At 34.9% G+C, this 26056-nt stretch overlaps 1 protein-coding gene across 1 annotated transcript in view; it reads left to right on the forward strand.

Annotated features, from left to right (window-relative positions):
* Positions 1-26056, forward strand: part of LOC141845217 (uncharacterized) — a 45152-nt gene that overhangs the window by 12477 nt on the left and 6619 nt on the right. Inside the window, exons 7-11 of the mRNA XM_074733276.1 lie at positions 16-138; positions 9686-9757; positions 13240-13377; positions 16951-17106; positions 24650-24754. Coding sequence (XP_074589377.1) covers positions 16-138; positions 9686-9757; positions 13240-13377; positions 16951-17106; positions 24650-24754 — 594 coding nt within the window. The remainder of the gene's footprint in view (positions 1-15; positions 139-9685; positions 9758-13239; positions 13378-16950; positions 17107-24649; positions 24755-26056) is intronic.

Raw genomic sequence — 26056 nt, forward strand, 5'->3', positions numbered from 1 at the left:
CTTATGATTTCTCAGAACATTGTTCAAAGCATGAGAGATCCAAAGATTGCTGCCTTCTGGTTGATTACCATGCCTCAAATAGTGGGAGGATTCAACTATGATGAGGACGTTAAGCAGAAAATTTGGTGGGCTTACAAGGTTAGTCTAACTTTACAGGTCCATGAATGTTCATTTTAGATATCACAATACTTCGAATATCTAATTGCGTCACGGAAAGTAACTAAATTTATTTTGTGATGCATATGCTCATGCTGTCCAAATAATCTGTTCTTTTATTAGCAAACTTATAGTTGTTATTGTATAGGCCAGGGGCTTGCTTGTGTCCATCCATCCTAACTATTATTTTAATGTTTAGTGCAGTTAATGTTTAGAAGGGGAGCCTTGGCGCAACGGTAAGGTTGCTGCCATGTGACCTAGAGGTCACGGGTTCAAATCCTGGAAACAGCCTCTTGCCAAAGGCAAGGTAAGGCTGCGTACAATGGATCCTTTCCCCGGACCCCGCATGGCGGGAGCTTCGTGCACCGGGCTGCCCCCTGCAGTTAATGTTTAATTCTTTAATATTATTAGGTTAGAAAAGTGTGAGTGTTTTGTAAGCAAAATTGCTTTAACCCCTCAATAGGTCTTAGCGAAATCCAAGTTTGAAGTAGCCGAGTCATGCCGGTTGTCATAGGTGAAATTGATTGTTCTATCCGCCGACTAACACCTATAACATTTGACCTTGACACTAACATAGGAGTGATGGAAACAAAGAAGAGTGGGAGAGGAGGAAAGGGGAGAAGTTAGGAGTATAGATGACATCGACTGCAGGCATGCACCTGCAGTTGTTGTAGGCAGACTATAGCATGAGGGATCAAGAAGAGGAGTTAGAGAGAATAGGTAAATTAAATAATATATAATCTTATAAAAATACAATTAGCTTAATTAAATATGACTGAATACGGCTGAATTATACTATCTTATATATAAATTTGGTTTAGTTTTAAATGAGCTAAATTAAATTTAAATTAAGTCTGGTTTGAACCCATTGGATTCTAATCACCATGTCAATTTGATGGATTCTACCTAACTTTGAACGACTTGAGCTCATCAAAATTCAAAATTCAAAATTCAAAATATTAATTTAATTTAACTTAATTAGTTATTTAAAAATTCTTAAAAAATAATTTCAATGGGATAAATTTTGAAGATTTTTCTTTTTGTGTTTTCAATTTTATGAAGCTGAAAGAGATCAAGAGATTGTGCAAGCAAGTGACAAAAAAGGTATAGTTAGGTGAGATTGTGTCAACTTCTCCTCTATGCTTTCTCTTAGTTTGATTTGAGCATCAAGAAACAACTAGGGTTCAACAAAAGATTTTGATTAAATAAAAACTATCTAATTAAATTTAAAATAATTTAATTATTTTTCTTTCACTATTTCACTATTTTAAATTCATTTCATCGGAATAACTTTTAAGACATATTATGATTGCAATAGATATGCGCTAATAATATGATACTATTTTTTTTAAAAGCTCCTTTTGAATTTGAATGCCATTTTATCAAAAAAATCTTTAATCCAAAATTTTCAAATTTAATTGTGTTGAGTTTGGGTCGAGTTTCATATTTTTTTTTATTTTTAAAAAAATGTTTATACTTATGAAATTAAATAAATTTAATTATAAAATTTGAAAATTTTATTTTTCATTCACTTTAATATCATAATTACATGGAATAAACAAACCAAATTAAAATTAAACAATAAGATTTTAAATTATTTTGTTGGATCCAAGAGTCTTATTATTTTTTGTCAAAAAAAATATAAAATAATTTCTTATCAAATGCTCATAATTAAGTTTCAAAAGCAATTACATTAGCCTACAAGAATATATACTCATTTTGTTATTGCAGAATTCAAAAGCAAAACATGCTATAATTTATAAAGGACTAGTGAATATTTTATTTTTTCATTGCATATTCTAATGTCCTAGTTGTAAAAGTTGAATAGGTTATAAGTCTGAGTTATTATGAAACGAAAAAGTATAGAATTTTAAGTGATCAAAGCTAAAAATCAAAACTCAATATAGTTTCAAGCATTTTTTGTTATGAAGACTGAGATGATTAAATTAATCAACAAATATAAATAAAAGACTAATCATATATTAGCAATTTAATTAATTATTCAGAAAATAAAATAATTACCATAAAAAATCAATTACTAATTATAACTTATATTAATTAAAATTAATTATATTATTATTATTAATTCAATTAAATAATATCAAAATCGTAATGGTAACTTGTGATTAGTTTAGTGAACCATGATTTCTTTTCTATTCGTAAAATTCTGACATCCCAATAAATATTGACTTGGTCTTTAGTATTGATATCATTATTGATATATGCGGTTTTGAGAAGAAAAAGAGATAACTTATTCATGAATAAGAGAGGTATAAATACATGAGGTATTACTTAAAATAAGTAGCAAAATATAGAAATTCTAATTAATAGGAAACTAAATGCGTGATTGGTAACTAATTATAGGAAATAGCTATAAATACAAGATATTAATAGCTGTAGTAGAATATTTAAGATATTAACAGCTGTAGAATCATCTAAATTAGGATAGTTTGATTTTCCACACTCCCCCTCAAACTATGCAATAGATACTCATTAAGTCGAGTCTGTGATTAAGTTCATTGAAGGTGGATCTGAATAGAGCCTTGGTGAGAATATCTGCAATTTTTTGATGAGAAGGGACAATTCATCAACACAATCTTATCTTGCAACTTGTTGATGGGAAGGGACAATTCATCAACACAATCTTATCTTGTATCTTCTCATTGAGAAAATGCCAATCAATTTCAATGTATTTTGATCGATCATGTTGGATAGGATTCTTAGCCATTGCCATAGCTGACTGATTGTCACACATCACTTGTATAGGACCTTGGAAAATCGTTTTAACCATATTCCTTCACAAACGCCTTGAGCTAAGGCTCGGAGTTTTGTCTCAGCACTACTACGAGCAACTACTGACTGTTTCTTGCTGCGCCAAGTTACTAAATTTCCCCACATGAATGAGCAATAATCAGATGTTGACTTTCGATCACTCTGAGATCCTGCCCAATCATCATTTGTAAAGATTTCCACTGATCGATTTATTGTTTTCTTAAGGAAAAGTCCTTTTCCAGGATCTCCCTTCAAGTATCTTATGATTCTATGAACAACCTTCAAGTGATCAACTGAAGGATTGGTGAGGAACTGGCTAACACGACTCACTGCATAACTGATATCTGGCCGTGTGTGAGGTAAATCAATTTACCTACTAGGTGTTGATTCTGCTCCCTATCCACAGTTTCTTTTTTTTTCTAACCTTCAATTTGACATTAGGATCCATAGGTGTTTCCGATGGACGACAACCACTCAGACCAGTTTTACAAAGCAAGTCTAACACATATTTGCATTGCGAGACAGATATTCCTTGATGCGATCTATCGACTTCCATACCAAGAAAATATCTGAGAAGTCCTAGGTCCTTCATCTCAAATTCCTTGGATAGGACATTTTTAAGTCGTTTTATTTCCTCTTCATTGTCTACTGTGAGTACTATATCATTGACGTATACAATTAGAATGGTCACCTTACCATTGGGAGCGTGCTTAACAAATAATGTGTGATCGACTTGGGATTGATAGTAGCCCTCTAGCTTCAGGACCTTGGAAAACCTCTTGAACCATGCCCACGTTGACTGCTTGAGTTCATATAGAGATTTCTCGAGTTTACACACTTTCCCTCTTGTCTGATCATTCTCAAATCTTGGTGGAATTCCCATATATACTTCAACTAAATCTCCATTCAGGAATGTATTTTTTACATCCAGTTGGAATATCAGCCACTCTTGATTTACGATACAATATAGGAGAACTCTCACTGTATTAAACTTGACAACTGGAGCAAAAGTCTCATAATAGTCAATCCCATAGGATTGTGTGAATCCTTTTGCTATTAGACGTGCCTTAAATTGATCAACACTTTCATTTGCTTTCTTTCACGGAAAAACCCATTTACATCCAACATCTCTCTTTCCAAGTGGTTGTGGTGTGAATATCCAAGTCTCATTTTCTATTCTTCAAGGACAACAGCATGCCAGGCAGGACTTTGTTGGACTTCAAATACATCTCCAGGAATCTGGATTTTGTCTAGTGTTGACACAAAAGCTCTAAACTTCTATGAGAGACTGACATATGACAAATGATTCTGAATTGGATGCATTGTACATGATCTGATACCTTTCCGAAGAGCAATTGGTAGATCCAAGTTGGAGATAGAATTATCTAGTGATTCAGAATCCATGGGCTCTGACTGTGGACTAATTGCTGGTTTAACCTATGCTATTTCATGCATCACTGGATTTAGAGTTGATTCTTGGTTGTGTTTGGTTTGTTCTGGGTGTTTTCTCCTCGTGTAAACTTTAATAGATCTATCTGGAAGATTGAGATGACCGGATAGACTGTCGGAAGGTTGAGGTTGGTCGACCAAAGGAGATTGGTCGACCAAAGGAGGTGGTTGATTATCAATAGGTGGTTGAGACACACGTGGTAGAGTATCAATTAGAGAAGACCAGTTCCAATTTTGAGATTCAAGTGTACGACTCGCCCCTTGAATTTTGGAATTGGAGAAGAACGGACGTCCTTCAAAAAAGGTGACATCCATGGTAGTGTAGAATTTCTTGGTTGTAGACGAGAAGCATTTGTAACCCTTTTTATTCGAGGAGTACCCAATGAACTTGCATTTAATTGCACGTTCATTAAGTTTACTTCTGTTATGGGGGTAGACATGGACAAAGATAGTACAACCAAAGATTTTTATTGGAATTTTTGAAACAAGATGAGAGTTTGGGTATGGGTGGACAAGGGCTTGGAGTGGTGTTTGGAAGTTGATGACACAAGAAGGCATCCTATTTATCAGGTAGGTTGCCGTAAGAACAACTTCACCCTAAAATCTTTTTGGGGCATTAGCTTGAAACAATAGGGATTGAGCTAGTTCTAATATGTGGTGATTTTTGCGTTCAGCAACCCGTTTTGTTGTAGAGTTTCTACATAGGAACTTTGATGTACAATGCCATGATCATTCAAATATGAACCCAGATTGGAATTAAAGAAGTCACGAGCATTGTCAGACTTGAAAACTTGCATATCTGTGTGAAATTGATTCTTAATCATTACATGAAAGTTTTTGAAAATGTTGTTGGTTTCAGATTTATCTTTCGTTAGGAATGTCCAATTTATTCGGGTATGATCATCAACTAATTGTAAGAACCAGCGAGCCCCAGTGAGATTTGGTATTTTATTGGGACCCAAAATATCCCCGTGAATAAGGAAAAACGGATGAGACAGATTATATGGAATAGAGGAATATGTACTACGAGTATGTTTAGAGAGTTGGCAAACATCACACTAAAATGAATTTGATTTTTTACTAATAAATAGTGATGAGAACATATGCCTTAGGTACAAACAATTTGGATGACCTAATCGATAGTGCCATAACATAATATCGTTATCTTTATTGGAATGAAAACAAGTTTTATGATACTTGACTTACTGACATTGAGGACTGAGTTGTGTATCAAAGGGAGGATTGCTTGCTTTGAAGAGATATAATACGGAATAAGTTTAGCACTGCTAATCATCTTCCCCGAATCCAATGCCTGAAAAACACAAGATTGAGCAAAAAATTTAGTCTCACAATTAAGGTTAGAATTAAGTTTACTTACAGAGAGTAAGATACAATCTAATTCTAGGGCATATAACACAACTTGAAGAGAAAGAGTGGGTGTCAGGCGTACAATTCCTCTTCCAATGACTTTGGATCATGATCCATTAGTTATGTGTACAGTTTGAGAACCATAATATGGAACAAATGTAGTAAATAATATTCTATCACTTGTCATATGGTCAAAGGTGCCAGAGTCGACTATCCAAGAGGATGGGTATTGATTTGTTACATGAAAGGCAAAACGGTCAGTACCTAGAGAATATTTAGTGGTTGCTGTAGTGACTTGGATTGTATTAGCAGTGACTTGAGACTTGAAGATTTGCTTGAGAGCATCCATTTGTTCCTTGGTGAAGGGAGATGGTTTTGGTGCATCAACAGTAGTAGTATTATCTCGATGTTCATACTTTCGCGTAGGTTTCCAATTTGCTGGTTTGCCGTGCAAATTCCAGCAAGTCTCCTTATGGTGGTCTGGTTTCTCGCAATGTTCACGCCGTGGGCGTCCTCTTCGTGTTGCCCGGTTTTGAGGTTGTTTTTGCACAGCAAGAGATATGAACTCGTTTGTGGCAGTGGCTAAGACAGAAGATTTAGATAAATGTGTCTTGGTTGGAGTTCCCATCATCATCCTTTTCCGGCTTTCTTCACAACGAACTTCAGAGAATACCTCTCGAAGATTAGGGAGAGGTTTCATACTGAGGATTCGGCCACACACTTCATTGAGGGACTTGTCCAATCCCATAAGAAATCTGAATACCCGTTTAGTTTCAATAATTTTCTTGAAGTATGCAACATCATTGGTACACTTCCACTCATGAGATTCAAAATGATCCAATCTTTGTCAAAGCCTTGTCAATGTGGAGAAGAAGGCAGTGATTGATTGATCAGCTTGGTGTAAGTCTTGAAGAGTGCTTTTGACGTGGAATAATTCTATGGTGTTGTCACTGGTTTAGAACGTTTCACGAGCAACATCCCAAATTTCTTTTGCTGATGAGTAGAGGAGAAAGTTTTCTCCTATTTCGGTGATCATGAAACTGATAAGCCATGACATGACAAGATTGTTTTATGTTTTTCAATTTTTGATTTTTGGATCACTAGCAACAAGTTCGATGATATTGTATTGATAGATGAGACACGTGAGGGAGTAAATGCTAAATTAGAATCTTGGCGAGAAACACTAGAAGAGAAAGGTTTTAGGCTTAGTAGAGTAAAGACAGAATATATGGAATTTAAATTTAGCAATATTGAACGTAACGAGACAAGTATTAAAATAGGAGATGATGAGTTGTCTGGAACTGAGAGTTTTAAATATTTAGGATCATTTTTGCAAGCTGAGGGAGGGATAGAGAGAGATGTCTTACATAGAATACAAACAGGATGGTTAAAGTGGAGGAGGGCATCAGGTGTTTTATGTGATCGTAAAGTGCCTCTAAAACTTAAAGGAAAGTTCTATAAAACGGCAGTTAGACCTGCTATGTTATATGGCGCTGAATGTTGGGCTATGACTCGAGCACATGAGCAAAAGATGAGAGTTGCGGAGATGAGGATGTTAAGATGGATGTGTGGACATACGAAGATGGACAGAATAAGAAATGAGAGCATTAGAGAGAAAGTTGGAGTTGCATCTATTGAGGAAAAACTCCGTGAGACACGTTTAAGGTGGTACGGACATGTACTTAGACGACCGACAAATGCTCCAGTTAGGCGGTGTGAAACTATGACAAATACGCAAATCAAACGAGGACGAGGTAGACCAAAAAAGACGTGGTTAGCAACAATAAAACAAGATAAAATTTATTTAAATTTAGATGATGATATAATAGGAGATAGAGCTCAATGGCGTAGAAGGATCCATATAGCCGACCCCACTTAGTGGGATAAGGCTTGGTTGTTGTTGTTGTAGCAACAAGTTCGATGGCTGCCTCCATGAGATAGTCATCGCGACCACAATCGGTCACAAACATCGTCATGGATCGAGACCATTGAAGATAATTGTGGCCATCAAGTTTGTGACGAATATTGAGGGCAAAGGAGGAGTCGGCTGGTGTTAGTGAACTGCTTGATATATTGGAAGAGACATGAGTGCTTGTGACAGATGAATTGCCGGAGGTTTGGTTAGAATAGGCCATGGAAATTGAGGTAGACGAAGAGAAGAAGAAAGGAGTGTTATCGTTGCAAAGGAGAAGACAACGTCGCTGCAGTTTAGGGCTGCAATTGTTGGCGGCAGAAACAGTGTGTCCTAGGTTAACCTAGGCTCTGATACCATGCTGTTTTGAGAAGAAAAAGAGATATCTTATTCATGAATAGGAGAGGTATAAATATATGAGGTATTACCTAAAATAAGTAGCTAAATACAGAAATTCTAATTAATAGGAAACTAATTGCGTGATTGATAACTAATTATATGAAATAACTATAAATACAAGATATTAACAGCTATAGCAGAATATTAACAACTATAGCAGAATCTTAACAGCTGTAGAATCATCTAAATTAGGATAGTTTGATTTCCACAGTATCAGTGCCGATGTGTTCATATTGGTAGCAACGATGGTATCCATGTTAGTGAGAATTATTTTAAAAGTAAAACAATAATAAATATGCTTTGATAAATTAATCCGGTTTGATAATTTGATACAATTTTGAACTAAATATAGAAATATATTTTGGTATATATTGGACACCAATGTGCTTGGTGGGGTCTCTTGTTGGACTCCAACCTGGTCATCACGATTGTCGTGAAGATGGTCGCTGCCCTCCCTTGATGATGTCGATGTTGGTGGAAGTGGCCATTGATCTTGTGTTGTGTCCTTGGGAGTTACTCAAATGGGTGATGTATTCCAATTTGGTGACTTGGGTTCCATGTTTGCTTGCTCGAAGGTGAGACAAGAGGTGAGAAAGTTTATAGAGTGGTGTTGTGGGTGATCTAGATGTTGGAACTTCGCTAGCACCAAAGTGGTGTTTTTAGCAGATCCAACAGCTCGTAAAAATTTAGTGTCAGTGCCTAGTGCAGTGGCAGCAAATCTGGATGAAGGCTAAGCTAGAGGTGATGTAGGTCTGGTAAGAGATGTACTAAGAGAATTTAAAGAGCTAATCATTGGCTACTTCTTTTTCTCCTAAGACTCCATCCACAACATATAAGAATACTAGGAGCAAAACTCTTAGAATTAGAAGGAAAATAGTAATGACTCTTAACATTTGATGATCTCTTCGGTCTTCCTTTTGCAAGAGAATAGGATCATGTTGTCTTAATCATGTCACCCATGTTCCAACTTGAAATCGATTCAAACCTTGGGAAGAGTCTCAACCACCAAGAGGCATAGGTTTAACGGGGATTGTCTTTGTCAATAATCAATAAAGACAATCAATGAAGAACCTATTCACTCGTTTCTCAAGTAGCTTTCACAACCGTCCTTGTTGATATCCCTTGTGTATTGCACCGTTACCTTCCACTTATCCTAATGTTGTTGGCAACATCAATTCTGCTCGCATTTTAATTGTTTGAGGTGAGAAACAATATGGCATCATCAATGGAGCAACAATTATGTGTTGTCTTTATGGAGGCAGTTTGTGGCCTTGTAGCTTGATGTTGTCTTAGATGACTGTGAATTCTTGTATGAATAACATTTAGGAGACATGAGTTGGGGTGCAGTACCAATTCATGGGGCCCCAAGATCACTTAAAGCAGATAAAGTGAAAGTTGGAGCCATTTTGAAAAAGTAGCAAAATGTGAAGAAGGGGGGGGGGGGGGGGGGGGGGGGGGGGGGAGTGGGGATGTATCATTATTGTTTTTTGCTAATTTGCTTCCACATTTTTAGTAGAGTACTCTATTGTCCGTCCTGTGGCTTTATATTCTGATACAGATCATTTTTATTCGTTTCTTCTGAGTTCTCAAAGTTATTTTAATTGTTGGAGTTGGATTTACTTGTTCTAGGAATCTATGAGGTATGATCAACTCCGGGACTTGGTTGCTAAACGGAAACATGGTTGGGAACACCTGCAGGATGTGAGTACAATACTCATTTCAAATGTTTTGGGTGACTTAGAATATTTCCAGGGTAAAATTTGTTCGCAAATCTATCTGGTGCTATTGTTTCTTGTTAATACTAATATTAAAAAATACAACAACAACAACAACAACCAAGCCTTATCCCACTAAGTGGGGTCGGCTATATGGATCCTTTTACGCCATTGAGCTCTATCTCCTATTATATCATCATTTATATTTAAATAAATTTTATCTTGTTTTATTGTTGCTAACCAAGTCTTTTTTGGTCTACCTCGCCCTCGTTTGATATGCGTATTTGTTATAGTTTCACACCGCCTAACTGGAGCATTTATCGGTCGTCTAAGTACATGTCCGTACCACCTTAAACGTGTCTCACGGAGTTTTCCCTCAATAGATGCAACTCCAACTTTCTCTCTAATGCTCTCATTTCTTATTCTGTCCATCTTCGTATGTCCACACATCCATCTTAACATCCTCATCTCCGCAACTCTCATCTTTTGCTCATGTGCTCGAGTCATAGCCCAACATTCAGCGCCATATAACATGGCAGGTCTAATTGCCGTTTTATAGAACTTTCCTTTAAGTTTTAGAGGCACTTTACGATCACATAAAACACCTGATGCTCTCCTCCACTTCAACCATCCTGTTTGTATTCTATGTAAGACATCTCTCTCAATCCCTCCATCGGCTTGCAAAAATGATCCTAAATATTTAAAACTCTCAGTTTCAGACAACTCATCATCTCCTATTTTAATACTTGTCTCACTACGTTCAATATTGCTAAACTTAAATTCCATATATTCTGTCTTTACTCTACTAAGCCTAAAACCTTTCTCTTCTAGTGTTTCTCGCCAAGATTCTAATTTAGCATTTACTCCCTCACGTGTCTCATCTACCAATACAATATCATCTGCAAACAACATGCACCATGGTACGGTATCTTGAATATGTCCAGTAAGTTCATCCATGATTAGTGTAAAAAGATAAGGACTTAGAGCTGACCCTTGATGTAACCCTATCTTTATTGGAAATGCTTCAGTTAATCCGCCTGAAGTCTTCACTCTAGTCGTTACTTCCTCATACATATCCTTAATTAGGTCAATATATACTACGCTAACACCCCTCTTTTCTAGAATTCTCCATATAATTTCCCTTGGGACTCTATCATAAGCTTTTTCTAAATCAACAAATATCATATGTAGATCTTGCTTTTGCCCCCGATACTTTTCAATTAGTTGCCTGAGAAGATGTATAGCTTCTATTGTCGACCTACCAGGCATAAACCCAAATTGATTTTCGGTGACCATAGTCTCTTTCCTTAATCGTTTTTCTATTACTCTTTCCCAAAGTTTCATGGTATGACTCATTAATTTAATGCCCCTATAATTTGCACAATTTTGTACGTCCCCCTTATTCTTATATAAGGGAATTAGAGTACTTACTCTCCATTGATCTGGCATTTTCTTTGTTTTTAATATCATGTTAAATAATTTTGTAAGCCATTCAATACCTTGTTTCCCTAAGCACTTCCATACCTCTATCGGGATATCATCTGGTCCAACGGCTTTTCCATTTTTCATTCCGTTTAAAGCTTGTTCTACTTCTGAAATTTGAATTCTACGGTAAAAATTTAAATTTCTATACTCATTTGACCTGCTTAAATTACCTAAGTTAAGTTGATCACCTACACCTTCATTAAAAAGTTGATGAAAATACCTCTTCCACCGCTCTTTTATTTCTCCATCATTTACTAATACCCTATTGCATTCATCTTTAATACATCTTATTTGGCTAATATCTTTTGTCTTCCTCTCTCTCACTTTAGCTATTTTATAAATGTCTTTTTCTCCTTCTTTTGTATCCAATTTTCGATATAACTGCTCAAAAGTTGTATTTTTAGCTTCATTCACTGCTTTTTTAGCCTCTTTCTTAGCTAATGTATATTTTTTTAAATTTTCTTCATTCTTACAAATATATAATTTCTTATAGGCTATTCGTTTTTCCTTCACTTTTTCCTGTACTTTCTCATTCCACCACCAAGATTCTTTACTTGGTGGTACATGCCCCTTTGACTCGCCGAGTATACTCTTGGCTATTATTTTCAACTTTGATACCATTTTATCCCATGTCGTAGTAGGGTCACCGTATACTTCACCTAATACTTGTCCTTCTACCTTCTCCTTAAATATGTTTTGTTTCTCATCCTTCAACTTCCACCACTTAATTCTAGGAGTAGTGGATATTTTCTTTTTATGGATATTATGCTTAAGACGTATATCCAATACTACTAACCTATGTTGGGTAGTTAAACTTTCTCCAGGAATGACCTTACAATCTTTACAAATCTTTCTATCCCTCTTCCTAACCATAAGAAAGTCAATTTGCGATTTATTATTCCCGCTTTTAAATGTGATCAAGTGTTCTTCTCTTTTCTTAAAAAACGTATTAGCTAGTATAAGATCATATGCTATCGCAAAATCCAGTATAGTTTTACCTTCCTCATTTCTTGTTCCAAACCCATAATCCCCATGCACCCTCTCATATTCCTCATTTTTCACTCCAACATGTCCATTTAGATCACCTCCTATTAAAACCATTTCATTTGATGGAATATTTTGTAATACTTCATCTAGGTCATCCCAAAACCTTGATTTGGTATTTTCATCTAATCCTGCTTGAGGTGCATATACACTAATTACATTTATAGTGTCTTTCTCCACTACTATTTTGAGAGCTATAATTCTATCCCCCTTTCTATTTACTCCTACAACTTCATCCTTTAACGAACTATCTACAATAACACCAACTCCATTTCTTGTTTTACTCTTCCCTGTGTACCATAACTTATAACCCGAGTTCTCTATTAACTTTGCCTTTTCGCCTACCCATTTTGTCTCTTGTACACACAAAATACTAATTCTTCTCCTAATCATCGTATCTACTACCTCCATTGTTTTACCAGTAAGGGTTCCTATATTCCATGTTCCAAATCTTAGACTATTAATTTTCCTATAATTTTTATTCTTACCCAACCTATGGTGTGAGAACTTTTGCTCATTTAACACTACACCCAAGTTCTCATGGAGATGTAGCGGTCCTTGCCGAGACGTTACAGTCGGACCCTGCAACGCGTTCCTTCCGGGGAACATCCTAGCATTAGCACAATAGTTTAATGGATCCATTCATGAGTGTTTGCCTTAGTTTAACGCTGGCTGGCAACCTAACGCAACCCTCCTCCTTTATCCGGGCTTGGGACCGGCAATGATAAGGTAAACTTATCACAGGCGGAGTTAAGAAATTTACTATTCTCTTATCTTACATTCAATTGGAAATTCAACTTGCTTATTTTTGATTTTAACCCTCAAAATTTCTGATAACAATGACATATGTCTAGTTGGTTATCATCCATACTAGTATACTTGAAACCCATGAGGATTCATGTTGTCCAATCTAATTCTTATTCCTGTTTATGTTCTTAGGCTCTAATCACGCTGGATCCTGGTCGTGCAAGGAATGATCCAATAATTGTTAAAAATATCCCTTATTACAGGGCAAAGAAGGCATTTGAGTCAGAAGTAATGAAGATTGATGTTCCACCTCGCCCACAAAATTGGGGAGTAAGAACCATAATTTTTTTTGATATTATGTTTGCATATAAGGATTCCGTCACTGTCCCTCTGCATATCTTGTTTAATTTTGTTGTCTGCTCTAAATTTATCTGAATGGACAGAAAGGATATTCATGGGATTGCAAAAGATATAAAATGCAGACTTGACGAATATTAGATGCATAAAAAATGAAAATGAACAGGTTGTCGCTGCTAATGCAGTTAAGGAAAGATGGAAAATTATTTTTATAAACTCTTTACTGAGCATTTAAAAATAATTTAATCTTTTAGAGATTAACAACTATGGTAAATATAGGAATCATAGATTTGTTCCATAGTTTAGATTGAGGTTAAAGTAGCTTTAAAGAAAATGTAGGTAAAAGCATGGTTTAAAATCTCGACCCGTATCAGAGTTTTGGTCTATGACCGGAATGATATGATTTCAGTACCGTATCATGCCGATATAGTTTTAGTATTTTTTAAATATAAAATATATTAATTAAAAAAATTTAAATGTTTAAAAAATAAAAATATAAAAAATAAAAATAATTTTTTTAAAAAGAAAAAAATACAAGATCGTGACATCCTATATGATAAATAAATAAATAAATAAAAATTTTATTAAATTTTTTAGAATTAAAACAAATAATATATATATATATATATATATTTTAAATTAATGGGATAGTTCTATTAGGGTTTAATTAAGCTTATTTAGATTATTTCTACTATAGTTAAGAGTTGATTGAAATTATTAACAAAAGTTTAATTAAAACATAAGTTTCACTATCGTTTCCTATTTTGGTTCTCTGTCGTGGGGTTCGCACAACCACTCTACCACGGCTGTGGGGCCTTGGGTGGGACCGTGCCGGTGTCGGCGGCGTGTTGGTCAATAGGCGGAACGAAATATTTCATCCATGCCGCCTGATCCGGCACGAGATTTTAAACCATGGGTAAAAGTATAGGTGTAGATTGATTATATTCCTATTAAAGTGTGGAAATAAGTTATAATTTTGTTAACTAGGTTGTTTAATAGAATTTTGAGACTTAATATGGAATAAAAGAAAAGATTTTTAGAACCAATTTACTAGTATAAAGGCAATATACAATTTTTTTAATCATAAAGGATCAAGTTGACTAGTTTTAATTATAAAACATTGGAAAGAGTTATTGCAATGAGACAAACATTTCTAAGAATTGATTTGGTTTCAGAAGATTAATTGTAGATGTTATTTATTTAGTATGAAAACTATGAAGAAACATAGAGAAGAAAAGAAGAGAAGGATTTGCATTTGATAGCATCCTGAAATAACTATTATTGTTGGTTTTTTAAGAAGAACAAGATATTTATTAATTACATTGATGTGATAAAAGATATGTGTTAGAGTTATTGAAAGTTGACTAATTGTTTTCGTATAGCTCTAGGTTTACTTTCTCTAAGTCCTTATCATCTTTTAACATTATTATTAGAAGAACAAATTGTATTCATGGAAAACTTCCATGGTTATAGTATTTGCGGATAATATCGTGGAGTAATGAGAATGGATTGAATTAAATTTGAAGCTTGAATTATGTAAGAAAAATTATAAACTAATTTTTTTTACAGTAAATGGGAAAAAATTAATTTAGTAATACGAAAAGGATCAAATAGTTGAGGTGAATGTACATGAAGGGCCTGTAATAGGTTTGGATAACATGGATCTAGTATTTAATAGAAAGGAGATATTGATAGAATATATTTTTAATTAGATAAAGAATGCATACTCATAATGAAGAGAAGATGCTGGAGACTTTTGTGATTGCTATATTTTATCAATTAGTTTGGCTGATAGAAAGCAACACATTAAAAGTTGATGTAGGGTGAAATATATAGAGTTGTTATAAAGGACAAAATAAAAACATTAACATCTAAGAGCAATTAGGTGTAGTTTGATTTGATGATAAATTGTTTGAAAATAGTTTGAGATTGTATAGACATGTTCAAATAGATATTTATAATTAAAAGAGTTGAATCTGTTAAAGTGAAAGTGCAAGGGGTGGAAATAGAGGAAAAACAAATTAATTAATTAAAAATGATACAAATTAATTTAAATATTATTGGTGATATAGCTTTACAAGAAGCCAATGAAGAAAGAAAACCCCACCATCAACGAAGAAGAAAGACTCATGTTGCCCACCTTCAATACTTAGGACAAATACAAGTTGATGATGATGATGAGCAAGTGAAGGATATCACAACGGATATACATTGGAACTTGTTCTAAACTATGCACATGGTTCAACCGTAGTAGTATGAATTATATCTGCACATTTTGCATTTTTGTCATTACTTTAACTAAATATAAGAAAACCACCAGCATTTGCTGCAAGTCGCAATGCAAATGATAGGGCATTGTGCTAGCTCTAGACAATTAGTATCAGGCTATCTAAACTTATGAAGTTTAATCTTAACCTTTGTTATAGCTTCTAGAAGTGGGACACATGATTTTTCTATAACTATAGGTTTACATTAGCATTCACCTCAAAGTCTTTATCATTTTGATATTAATATTAGATAAATTAACTAATGAATCATATTCAAGATAAATCTTCTTGATGTAATAATGTGTTGACTGATGAGTGTATAGTTAAGTTAAATTTAAACAAATTGTGTAAGAAAATTTAGAAGCAAAAACTTCTAACATATTTTGAACTAAAAGTAAATATAAAATTTTATTTAGGTAAAAGAAAAAGAGTCATTGAAATAATTGAGATGACTAAAAATGAAACCATTATAAGACTACTGTATGATCAACCATACTTTATGGTTCAATTGCTGAGCTAGGAAATCTCACATAAAAAGCTAGTGTACTAGAGTTGAGAATGATAATGAGAATAGATGGAGTTATTAGAATGGATAAAATGACGAATACTAATATTTGTGATAAATTAGGTAAAATACACGATAAAATGAAAGAATATAGGTTGGATGACATGAAAATGTTGAAAAAATTTCATAAATAGAAGAGTTGAATCTATTAGAGTGGAAAATGCAAATTGTAGATGGAATTAAAATTATAGTCAATCTAATGAAAGTTAATTTAATTTATTTTAATGTTCTATAGTTTAGAATAGAAGTCAATGGAGGGATAAGATTCATGAAATTGACCCTAAATAGTTGGGATAAACACGACCTGTTGGCTTGATGATGGTTCTTTTGAATACAAACTACTAGACTAACAAGCAAAACCATGCAAAAACTTTTACAGCTTCATCACCACATTTCTTCTAACCTTCTCATTAGTGATTGTGTTTCTTGTTCTCTAATTGCCACAATGCTTGTGCTGTAGTCCATCAATATTTTTTTCCCTTTATTTCCTTGTTTGATGAAACTAGGACTTTATGTGTATAAGGTTGATACCTGATATACATATTCAGTCTCTTATCCCAAGGATCCTTTCTGCAAAATGTAAGAGATTCATGTAACCAGTGCTTCACAGGCATATTGGTAGTGATACCAATGGAATTGGTCACTCATAAACCAAAACCATTCTTTGATTTATACTACTTGGTCAATTAATTCAGTTTATGAGAATTTCTCCAGGAGTTAGATCTTCCACTACATGCCTCTTCATGGTCGGAGGAGGAGCTTAAAGATCCAAACAAATTACTGGAGATGACCTCCCTTCTCACTGCCCAAAGAGAAATAGCAGACAAAATATTGGATGCACAGTGGGAAGCAAAATGGCGCCAAGATAAGGTATTGTTCATATTTGGACTTTGCTTTGTTCTGCCACATGCTATTGCATATTTTGTAAAGCACATGGTGTTATAACTTCCATAATATCTACATTATAATAGATGGGGTTGAAACCTGAGTTGCATAAGATTAGCTGGAAACATATGTAGGAAGAGTTTGCACACTTCACTTCGAGAGTGGTTCCCACCTTTTTAATGGTAGTCATGATAGAGGAAATAAAAGATAGATGTAAGGGGCTTTGAGCTCTAGAAATGGATTAGGGTAGGGGAACTAAGATGCAAAGATGCTACAATGCCCTCCTTTAATTAATAAGAGGTTTCATTTGCCTTTTATATCATAGGGAATAAACATTAAATTGTTATGTTATGTAGGAAGAGGTGGGGAGAGGAGGGAAAAACTTGATTACTTGGTTAAGGAAAAGTGGAAAGGAAAATGAGTGGGAATGCCACTAATTGCCAAATTACCTTCTCCATCTCTTCTTCCCAACCCATTTTTTGCACAAGCCTTGTCCATGGTAGCATATGACCCTAATGGCTGGAGGTGACCTCTAGCCCAGGAATGGTGTTGATGTGATCTGCCCATGTGATAATTAATGGGAAAGCTTGAATAATCTCATCATGTTTTGCCCGAGCACATTTTTTGTACATTATTTGTCTATTTTTATGTGGAAGCATTTTAGAATTGACACCTCCACATAGAAGTGACTTCCATCCTTAATTGATGACCGAGTTAGAGTTTGGGGGGGGGGGAGGAGATATTATTGAAAAGGTTATTAACTCCTCCTTTTATAGCTTTCTTTCAACCTTTTTAGCTTTATTACCATCATTGCTCGATGCCCAACAGTCGAGTGGTCCACTGTTGTTGTCAGCAGATCCGATATTGACGCTCTATTAATGATTCCCTCCATGTTGGAACCATAGTTGCAATCTACTTGAATTTGTTATTAGTTGATTGGAATTTGTTATTAGTCAAGAACCATGATCAGTTGACTTACTAATTGACTCAGGGGCCATCCAGCCTCAGCGACTGCACTAATCGACTAGTATTACCATGGACTAAATTGGCAATTCAAAAATCCAAATCTCTTCATTTAGAGTTTAGGGTTTTCACCAATCGATTGGACTAGATAACCACGGATAGAAATCCCTTCTATTCAACAACTATTGAGTCCACAACTCATCTTGTATTTTGACTTGCCACTTCTAGAGTCGAGTATGCTTATGTTTAAATCTTCCCTTGCCCAAGTACATTTTCCTCAACACTCAAATCCCACAGAGTTTATACCTTCGCCTTGAATCCATCTTCCTTTAGGCTCCATGTCTTTCAGATGCACCCAAATCCTCAACTTCTGTCCATGTCATTATTCACTTCTTCACCTTCGAATTCTGTTACCCTAGTTTGATCACTCTTTAATGCTCTTTATCCGTGGTCCCTTGGATGTTCCACGCTATCTTTCACCAATCTCCAAAGATCTTGCGCCATCGAGTATCCATTGACCTTGGTTGTGCCAAGCCATGTGTATTTCTTCATGTTCTGCAAGACTCAAGTACACACATCAAATAAAAGGCAACCCTAACTTAAAACTCTTTGCCCACATATCAAAATTTACACCAATGTTTTTTTCTTTTTTGATGTGTGGCAATATGTTTAAATTAGGTAAAACATAAATGAAATTTGGAACTTGCTCGCCCTACGCCTATGTTCCCTCTCAAAGATAGGGATTTTGAAAGACAAGTTTTATCATAAAGGTTAGAAACAAGATTTAAACTATCGAGCTGTGCCGAGGTTTCGATCTCGAACCGGAACGATACAGTTTCGGTATCATATCGTGCCATGTCGGTATAATGTTGGTATTTTTAAAATATAAAATATGTTAACTAAAAATAAAATATTTAATCTAAATATTTAAAAATAAAAAAATAAAAAAATATTTTTTTTAAAAAAAATAATAAGATAATTTTAAGACATTTTAATTAAGCCTATTTAAATTATCCCAACTATAGTTAGGAGTTGATTATTAAAATCTACTGTTTAAAATCTAAGTTTAACAAAAAATCCACGTGCGGGCTGCGCTAACCAAGGATTGAAATCTCGAGTTGTTTTGCTCGAAACTAGTAAAATTTTTGTTACGCCAGTGGACCGGCACTGACACAGTGTTCAGGCCGGGATGAGGCGTCGACCGAGTCCGGTGACATCTCTGAAGGCGTCGAGCAGCCTATGTGACGCCTCCGATGGTGTTACCGGGCCCGCGTGACACTTTCAAAGGTGTCGCCGGACTCAGTCGATGTCTTATCCCGATCGGAACACTGTGTCGGTGCCGGTCTGTTGGCGGAATGAAAATTTCACTAGTTTCGAGCGAAACAACTTGAGATTTCAATCTTTGGTTAGAAATCTAAGTTCTTAACTTTTTTCTCCTTCGACAACTTCAAAAACATTGGACCATTCAAATTATACCTCATGAAATACTACAAAAGTCATGAAAAAGTATTATAAACTTACATTTCGTAACCTATAAAAGGGTGTAAAATGAAACTACAAGTTTATTCCATCAAAAACAGTTTGAAACTTTCAAATCTAAAGTTTTTGCTTTGAGCTAGCAGACTCAAACGTAGTATTAGTTATAACTAAAGTAGTCATCAATCAGGTGCCATGTTCAGAAATGCATTAAGAGTTCATAAAAGCTTGAAAAATCATGAAATTTGATAAACACATTTGTTTGAAGTCAATTTATCAAGAAAAAATAGTTTTTCCATGAAAAATTATCTTAATTTTTAAAATTGACCAAAAACTTGAAATTCCCAAAAACATGCAATTGCATATCATTTTCAAAGATTTTGTTTATCACTTTCAAAGATTTTGTTTTGATTTATTATGTTTGAAAACAACAACCTTTAGTTTTCAAAATGTTAAATTATATTTTTCAAAATAAAATCTCGAACTATGATCTTAGCACCAAATGGATGCATTAAATATATTGGTCTTCTTCATGATTAATCAATAATTACTAAGTTTGATACTATCTATGGTTCATCATGCTGCCTCAAGCAATGTAAACCATAACCTTCATCCTCAATGTCAAATACAAAAATCATATTATACCTATGGTTTTGTTGTGAGATGTAAATGAGATATTCTTAGCATGTGCACATGCCATTCTACTCTTGCTAAGTATCGAGTCAACCATTCTTAAATGATGTGAAGTAAATCCACTATGGTTGACTATCCTAGAATCCCCTAAGAAGCAAGAATCGATTTGGGCACCCAAAATAGGTTGTGCCCAACCTGATTCACTAAATATTCCTTTGCGATCAATTTCCTAGATACCAACTTTGCCTTTAATTGCCTCTAGCAATTAGACAATGGTAGGATCTTTCATTTTTTAACCCCTTGTTTCAGCCCATTTTTGCTATAATTTACTCTTTGCCTCCCTATTGATCATTTTTAAGGTGTTAGAGCTAATTGTGAATTTTTCTAGGGCTAATATAATATTTTTTACTTGTTCCCTTAATCCCTTCTTATCTTCCTCTAGTTTTTGAAAATTTTCAGGAGGAGCTACTTCTAATGTACTATCTAAAATATTAACTAATTTTTTCAAATGAATATTTTTCTTTTTTTGCTTCGTATAACGATTGAGTTAAAATAGAAATAACATCAATTAAATCTTCGCTAGGTAAATTCTGTACCTCACTTTCCATCTCATCTCATCTAGATGAATGAGCTCCTCTTCTTCTCTAGATGAAGTTGAGATATCATCATCAAATGCCATAAGTGCAAGATTGGTCTAGTATACTCTTTTTCCTTCTTCTGATGATGAAGTATGAGGAAGCTATGGATGTATCATCCCGCGTTGCTTTCATATTCCTCTCCTTGGGCTTCTTTCCTCCTACCTTGCTTTTCCTTTTGACTTCTTCTTTTCTTCTTTTTTCTTAAATAAGGGGCATTTATATCACTTTTTCATTGCAATTGAAGCACCTTACCCTCTTTTTTCCATTCTGCTCCTTCCTTTGCATTCTCCTAACATCATTTTTATTAAACTTTAAATTTTTGAAAGCTCTACTTAACTTCCTTACCATGTAAGCCTCTTCATTGCTACTCATGGATAAACATGATGATTTCAGTGGAGTGGGGACTTCTTCCCTTTATCCTTGTTTGCCATAAGAGCCACCCCCCTTGATCTATAAGCCTCTACTTCTTTCAATCTTATAAATATTGTTTTATGCAATTCATGGTTTAAAAGAAGTCAATCAAACTATATATCCAGCTTCCTTTATACATAGAAGAAATTTACCATGGACACCCATTGCGGAGTTCTCTAGAAGACATTGATGGCACTTCTAAGCATGTCAATTTGAAATTCTCTCGCCAACACTCGTCAAACTATTGATCACTTCCTTGATCTATGCATGTAAGCTTGCTTCCTTCTCCCCTTTCTCCAATTTTAAATTATTTTGTGATCTTAGGTCTTTTATTGCTAATTTTGTGATGTAGCAGATGCAAATAGAACAAACATTAACTTGTTCATTCACATAGAATATCTAAGAAAATTTCAAAAAATAGGATTAACATGTTGATTCAAATAGAATAAGAAAATCTTGAAAATAAAACACTTGGAAAATAAAACACATGGATCATTCTGTGGCCACTGCTTGTAGTTGTAAATGATATCTCATTGTTCCACTTGTACTCCTTGCGATGGTGCAAATATTATTGGAAAATTAACATCTGTATGATTTGTTGCACTACAAATCTCACAATAATCATTAGCAAAATTAACATCATTAAATTGATCAAAGCTTTGAGTTAGAGCGCCCATCTTTGTAGCAAGGGGAAAAAATCAACAAAAGAAAAAGGAAATAAAATAAAAATCTAGATTAACCAAATTGTAAATAAAATTAATATCAACAAAAACATAGTTCTCGACAATCATATAAAAAATTTGATGCATGTTAACTGCAAGTGCACCGTTGTCGTCGAGTAATAAAATATCATCCTCTGGGACCGTGTTATTGACTACCAATTTACATGCAAAGTAGGTTATCTAGTAGAAATAGCTGTAAAAATGAACTAAGTAAAATTAAGAGAACTTAATGAAAAGAGATGGGGAAATTAAATCTTAAGTCAATCTTAGAATTTCGATTTTACTATGATGATCATTGACAATTTAATTATGATTCCTTCTCTTATCTCAATGCTAGATTATGTTTAAGGTGGTTTATCATAAGATAACCAATGTTTCCTCTCGAAATATACCGATGTATTTACCCTAACACGACTCTTATTCTCATGATAATTGAATTAGGATAGATTCTTTACACTCTGTAACAACCAATGTTTTCTTCAAGAGAGTTTGAACTACTTTCGTGATCAAACATTTAGGTCCAGTTCTATAGATCCAGAATTAGAGTTCATCTCTCAGTTCATTTCCTAATCTTTAATATATGTAAACATACGTTAACACATCTAAACATCAATCGTGAACATCGGGTTGCTCCCTAATTTTAGAATTAATTAAACAACTTTATAATATTAGAAATATAAGCCATTAATATTGTAGCTCCTTTATTGCCGTGGATACCTTCTCTTCCATCCCTTATGACGGGATCGGGAGATCTCGCAGATCACCAATTCCCTTGTGGCCGCTGCCCCTTGCTTCCTTTTATAGTTTTAGAACCATATAGAGTTTTCTAAAAATTAGGACAAACTCTAACATAATTTCCTAAAAATAAGAGATGGTTAATAGAATTTTCTAAAAATAAGGAAAGACCAATAAAATTTTCTTAAAATACAGAGAGGTGTTGTCAGCAAAACCCTAACAATCTATGATCATGGAAGGTGCAACAGGCAAGTCGTGGATCGTGCTGGAAGCTTTCTCGTCGATTCTCAGAATGGACCATGTTCGTGGTGGTTACCACGTCTAGCTGTGGTTCTTGCTACTTGCTCTAGGTGATACTCCTCGGGCAATCTAACTCCCTAGATGATACACGATTGTGGTGGCTACTACGGTCTGGCCGTGGATCATGCTGCAATGTTGCTCCATTAGCTTTTCATCTCCAGACATGCTCCAATACCAAGATCTTCATTTCTTGTCAATATAAAATACAAAGAGCAATCATTCAAATTTAAAAGATAAAAATGGATGCAAATGCTAGAAGTTAACATAAAATATGCTCATGTAATGTGATTCACACATATCAATTAACTACTAGAGGTGGAGAAATCTCTTGCAAAACATTAAAGGAGCTCAGAATTACTTAGAATATTACTAGGAACGTTAAACTTCAATCCTCCATCGACTCCTTTTATAGCTTTCTTTTAGCCTATTTAGCTTGTTCATTGTCACTATTCGATGCTCAATAGTTGATTGAATTGCACTAGTTGACTAATACTTCATATCAATCGACTAGTAATACTACGATCTAGTTAGAAATCTCAAATCTCCTCATTTGGGGTTTGGGGGTTTCACCAATCGACTAATCCAGCCATCAGTTAATTGGATCATATACCATGGACAAAAACCCCTTTTGTTCAACAGTGGTTGAGTCCACGACTTAGCCATAAGTCAACTGGCATTTAGTACCAATCAACTAGTACTCTAACTTCAACCACTTTTAAGATCGAGTTCCCTTATGTTAAAATATACTTTGCCTAAGTACATTTTCTCTCAACGCTAACTCCCACAGAGTTATGCATTTGCCTTGAAGGCAACTTTCTTTAGGCCCCATGTCATTTGGATGCACCTAAACCCTCAACTCCTCTCTATCATCCTTTACGCTTGCCTTCGAAGTCCGCTTCTCCAGTTCAATTACTCTTAGATGCTTTTTGTCCTATAGTCCCTTGGATGTTCTACGCCATCCTTCATCGATCTCTATGGACCTCGAGCCATTAGGTGTCCATCGACCTTGATTGTGCTAAGTTGTATCCATGTGTATTCCTTCAAATGCACACATCAAAGCTAAAAAGAATCCTAACTTAACACTTTGCCTACACATCAACACCTATGAACATTTCCAATCAACAAGGAAGCCGATTGCACTAATAGATGTTTCATTGACTAATAGTTCAAGACAATATTTTATTTATGCCTTTAAATAAGGGATAACTTAGATACGGTTTAAAAAGAACTGTAACGAATTTGTCATGTAAGGACTTGGAACTTTGGTGCTTAACTAGTCCCAAGTTCATATTATATATTTACAATGCCTTGTGGGCATTATGATTGTATATGCAACAATAATTGTGGCAAGTGCTTTGTATTTATACTTTTATTCAAACATAATACACCTTTTGTTCTCCAAAGAGAAGAAATTTTCTTCTGAAAACTGCTGTGTTTTTGTTTTAAATTACTCTAAAAAGATTGGTGGCTGAAATCAATGGCCATTAACATGAAACTGGAATCCCATGTTTAGTAACAGTGCTTATTCTTTCATATTATGGTTGTAACATGTTTGGGTCCATTCTAATCTCTTTCCTCTTCCTCTAACATTATTTGTGATATATCATTTTCCCATATATATTTAAGCTAAAACGTGCCCTTTGATGTTAGCTCAATGATCTACTGAAGGAAAAATTACAACCATATATAAAGAATATTGAAAAGGGAGAACTTCAACAACCTATAGTGATAAGATCCAATGCTCAAGAAAAAAAGGTTAGTTTTTATTCTCTATTTTGACAGAAGTACTTGTATGGAAACACAATTTCTAACATACTATTATGGTCTTCTACAGCTTAATGATACTAAATTTCATAGTTTTTCTTGAATGATTAAATCTTCCAGTTGTTTTCTTGAGTCCTCATTGTTGTCTTTGAGATTTCTAAATATATTGAAATAAAGTATGATTAAGTTCTTCCATCCTATTTATGTGGAGTTCATTGGATTTCAAGATTCTGCATCTATGAGCATGTCTTTGTGGAGTTTTGATAGGTATTTTAGCAGTTCAATCTATTGGAAACCAAAACTGGCTTTTTAACTTTCTTATTTGGATCATCATCACTGGTATCACTCCAAGAAATGCAATGCACATGAAGATTTTCATAACAGTAGCGTGGTGGCTCTTAAATCATGAATTATTGGTTCAGGCCATACTACCTCTAAAACACAAGTGGTCTGGAATTGTGTGTAGTACACAAGTGCTCTCTGTCCTGTGTGAATCTTTCTTTCGGTAGTAAGGTGACCAAGATTCGCAAGGTTGGTCTATTTATTCTATTAAAATTAAACAGAAGCTACGCTCCCAATGGAGAGTTACATTTTCTTTCATAATGCAAGTCTCGTATCCCTCTGTGCTGGAGTCAAAAGAGATAAATGGTTTTCCTTTCTCATTGTTTCCTTCACCAACCAGTCTGCTTTTTCATTCGTTTTCCTCTCTTGGACAGTGCCTCACCGATACAGATCACTGTTTGCCTGGCCTCATGACTTTTGTACCACCTCCTTGCTGGCACTTAGGATTCTTGTCTCGCCCTTGATGATGCAGACTTCATCGTTGCATTCCATCTCCACAAGCAATCTCCTCCCTCCCAATTCCTATGCTATCTCTAGGACTGCTGCTATTGCTTTTAGTTTCACTTCCAATGGATAAGTGGGATCTGTAGTTGTCATGAAGCCCCTTATCCACTTACTTCAATAATCGTGAATCACTCCTCTATATTCCAGCTTTACCAAAGAATGGAATATCTGCAGCATTTCACTTCTCATGAGTCTTGGCTCGGTGGCTTCCATTCTCCTCTTCTCGCTGCATTTAGGAAGTTGTCAACTATTCTCAAGATTGCTACACCCGGCTTATTTGGTCAGCTGAAGTTTAGGCTGAATAAACTCTGGTTTCTCCATCTCCAAAGAGATTAGTAGATTGTTTCAAATGCCAGCGACCAGCCCTGTCCTTTTCTTATGTTGCGCGCTTGATCCAGCTTCTCAGGTCCATCTCGTTGAAAAATCTACTCTTGTTTCTTAAAACTC

This window comes from Curcuma longa, chromosome 14, assembly GCF_044706935.1.
Source record: "Curcuma longa cultivar G26 ecotype Majalengka, Jawa Barat chromosome 14, ITB_CL_G26_1.1, whole genome shotgun sequence".
Taxonomy (NCBI): Eukaryota; Viridiplantae; Streptophyta; class Magnoliopsida; order Zingiberales; family Zingiberaceae; genus Curcuma; species Curcuma longa.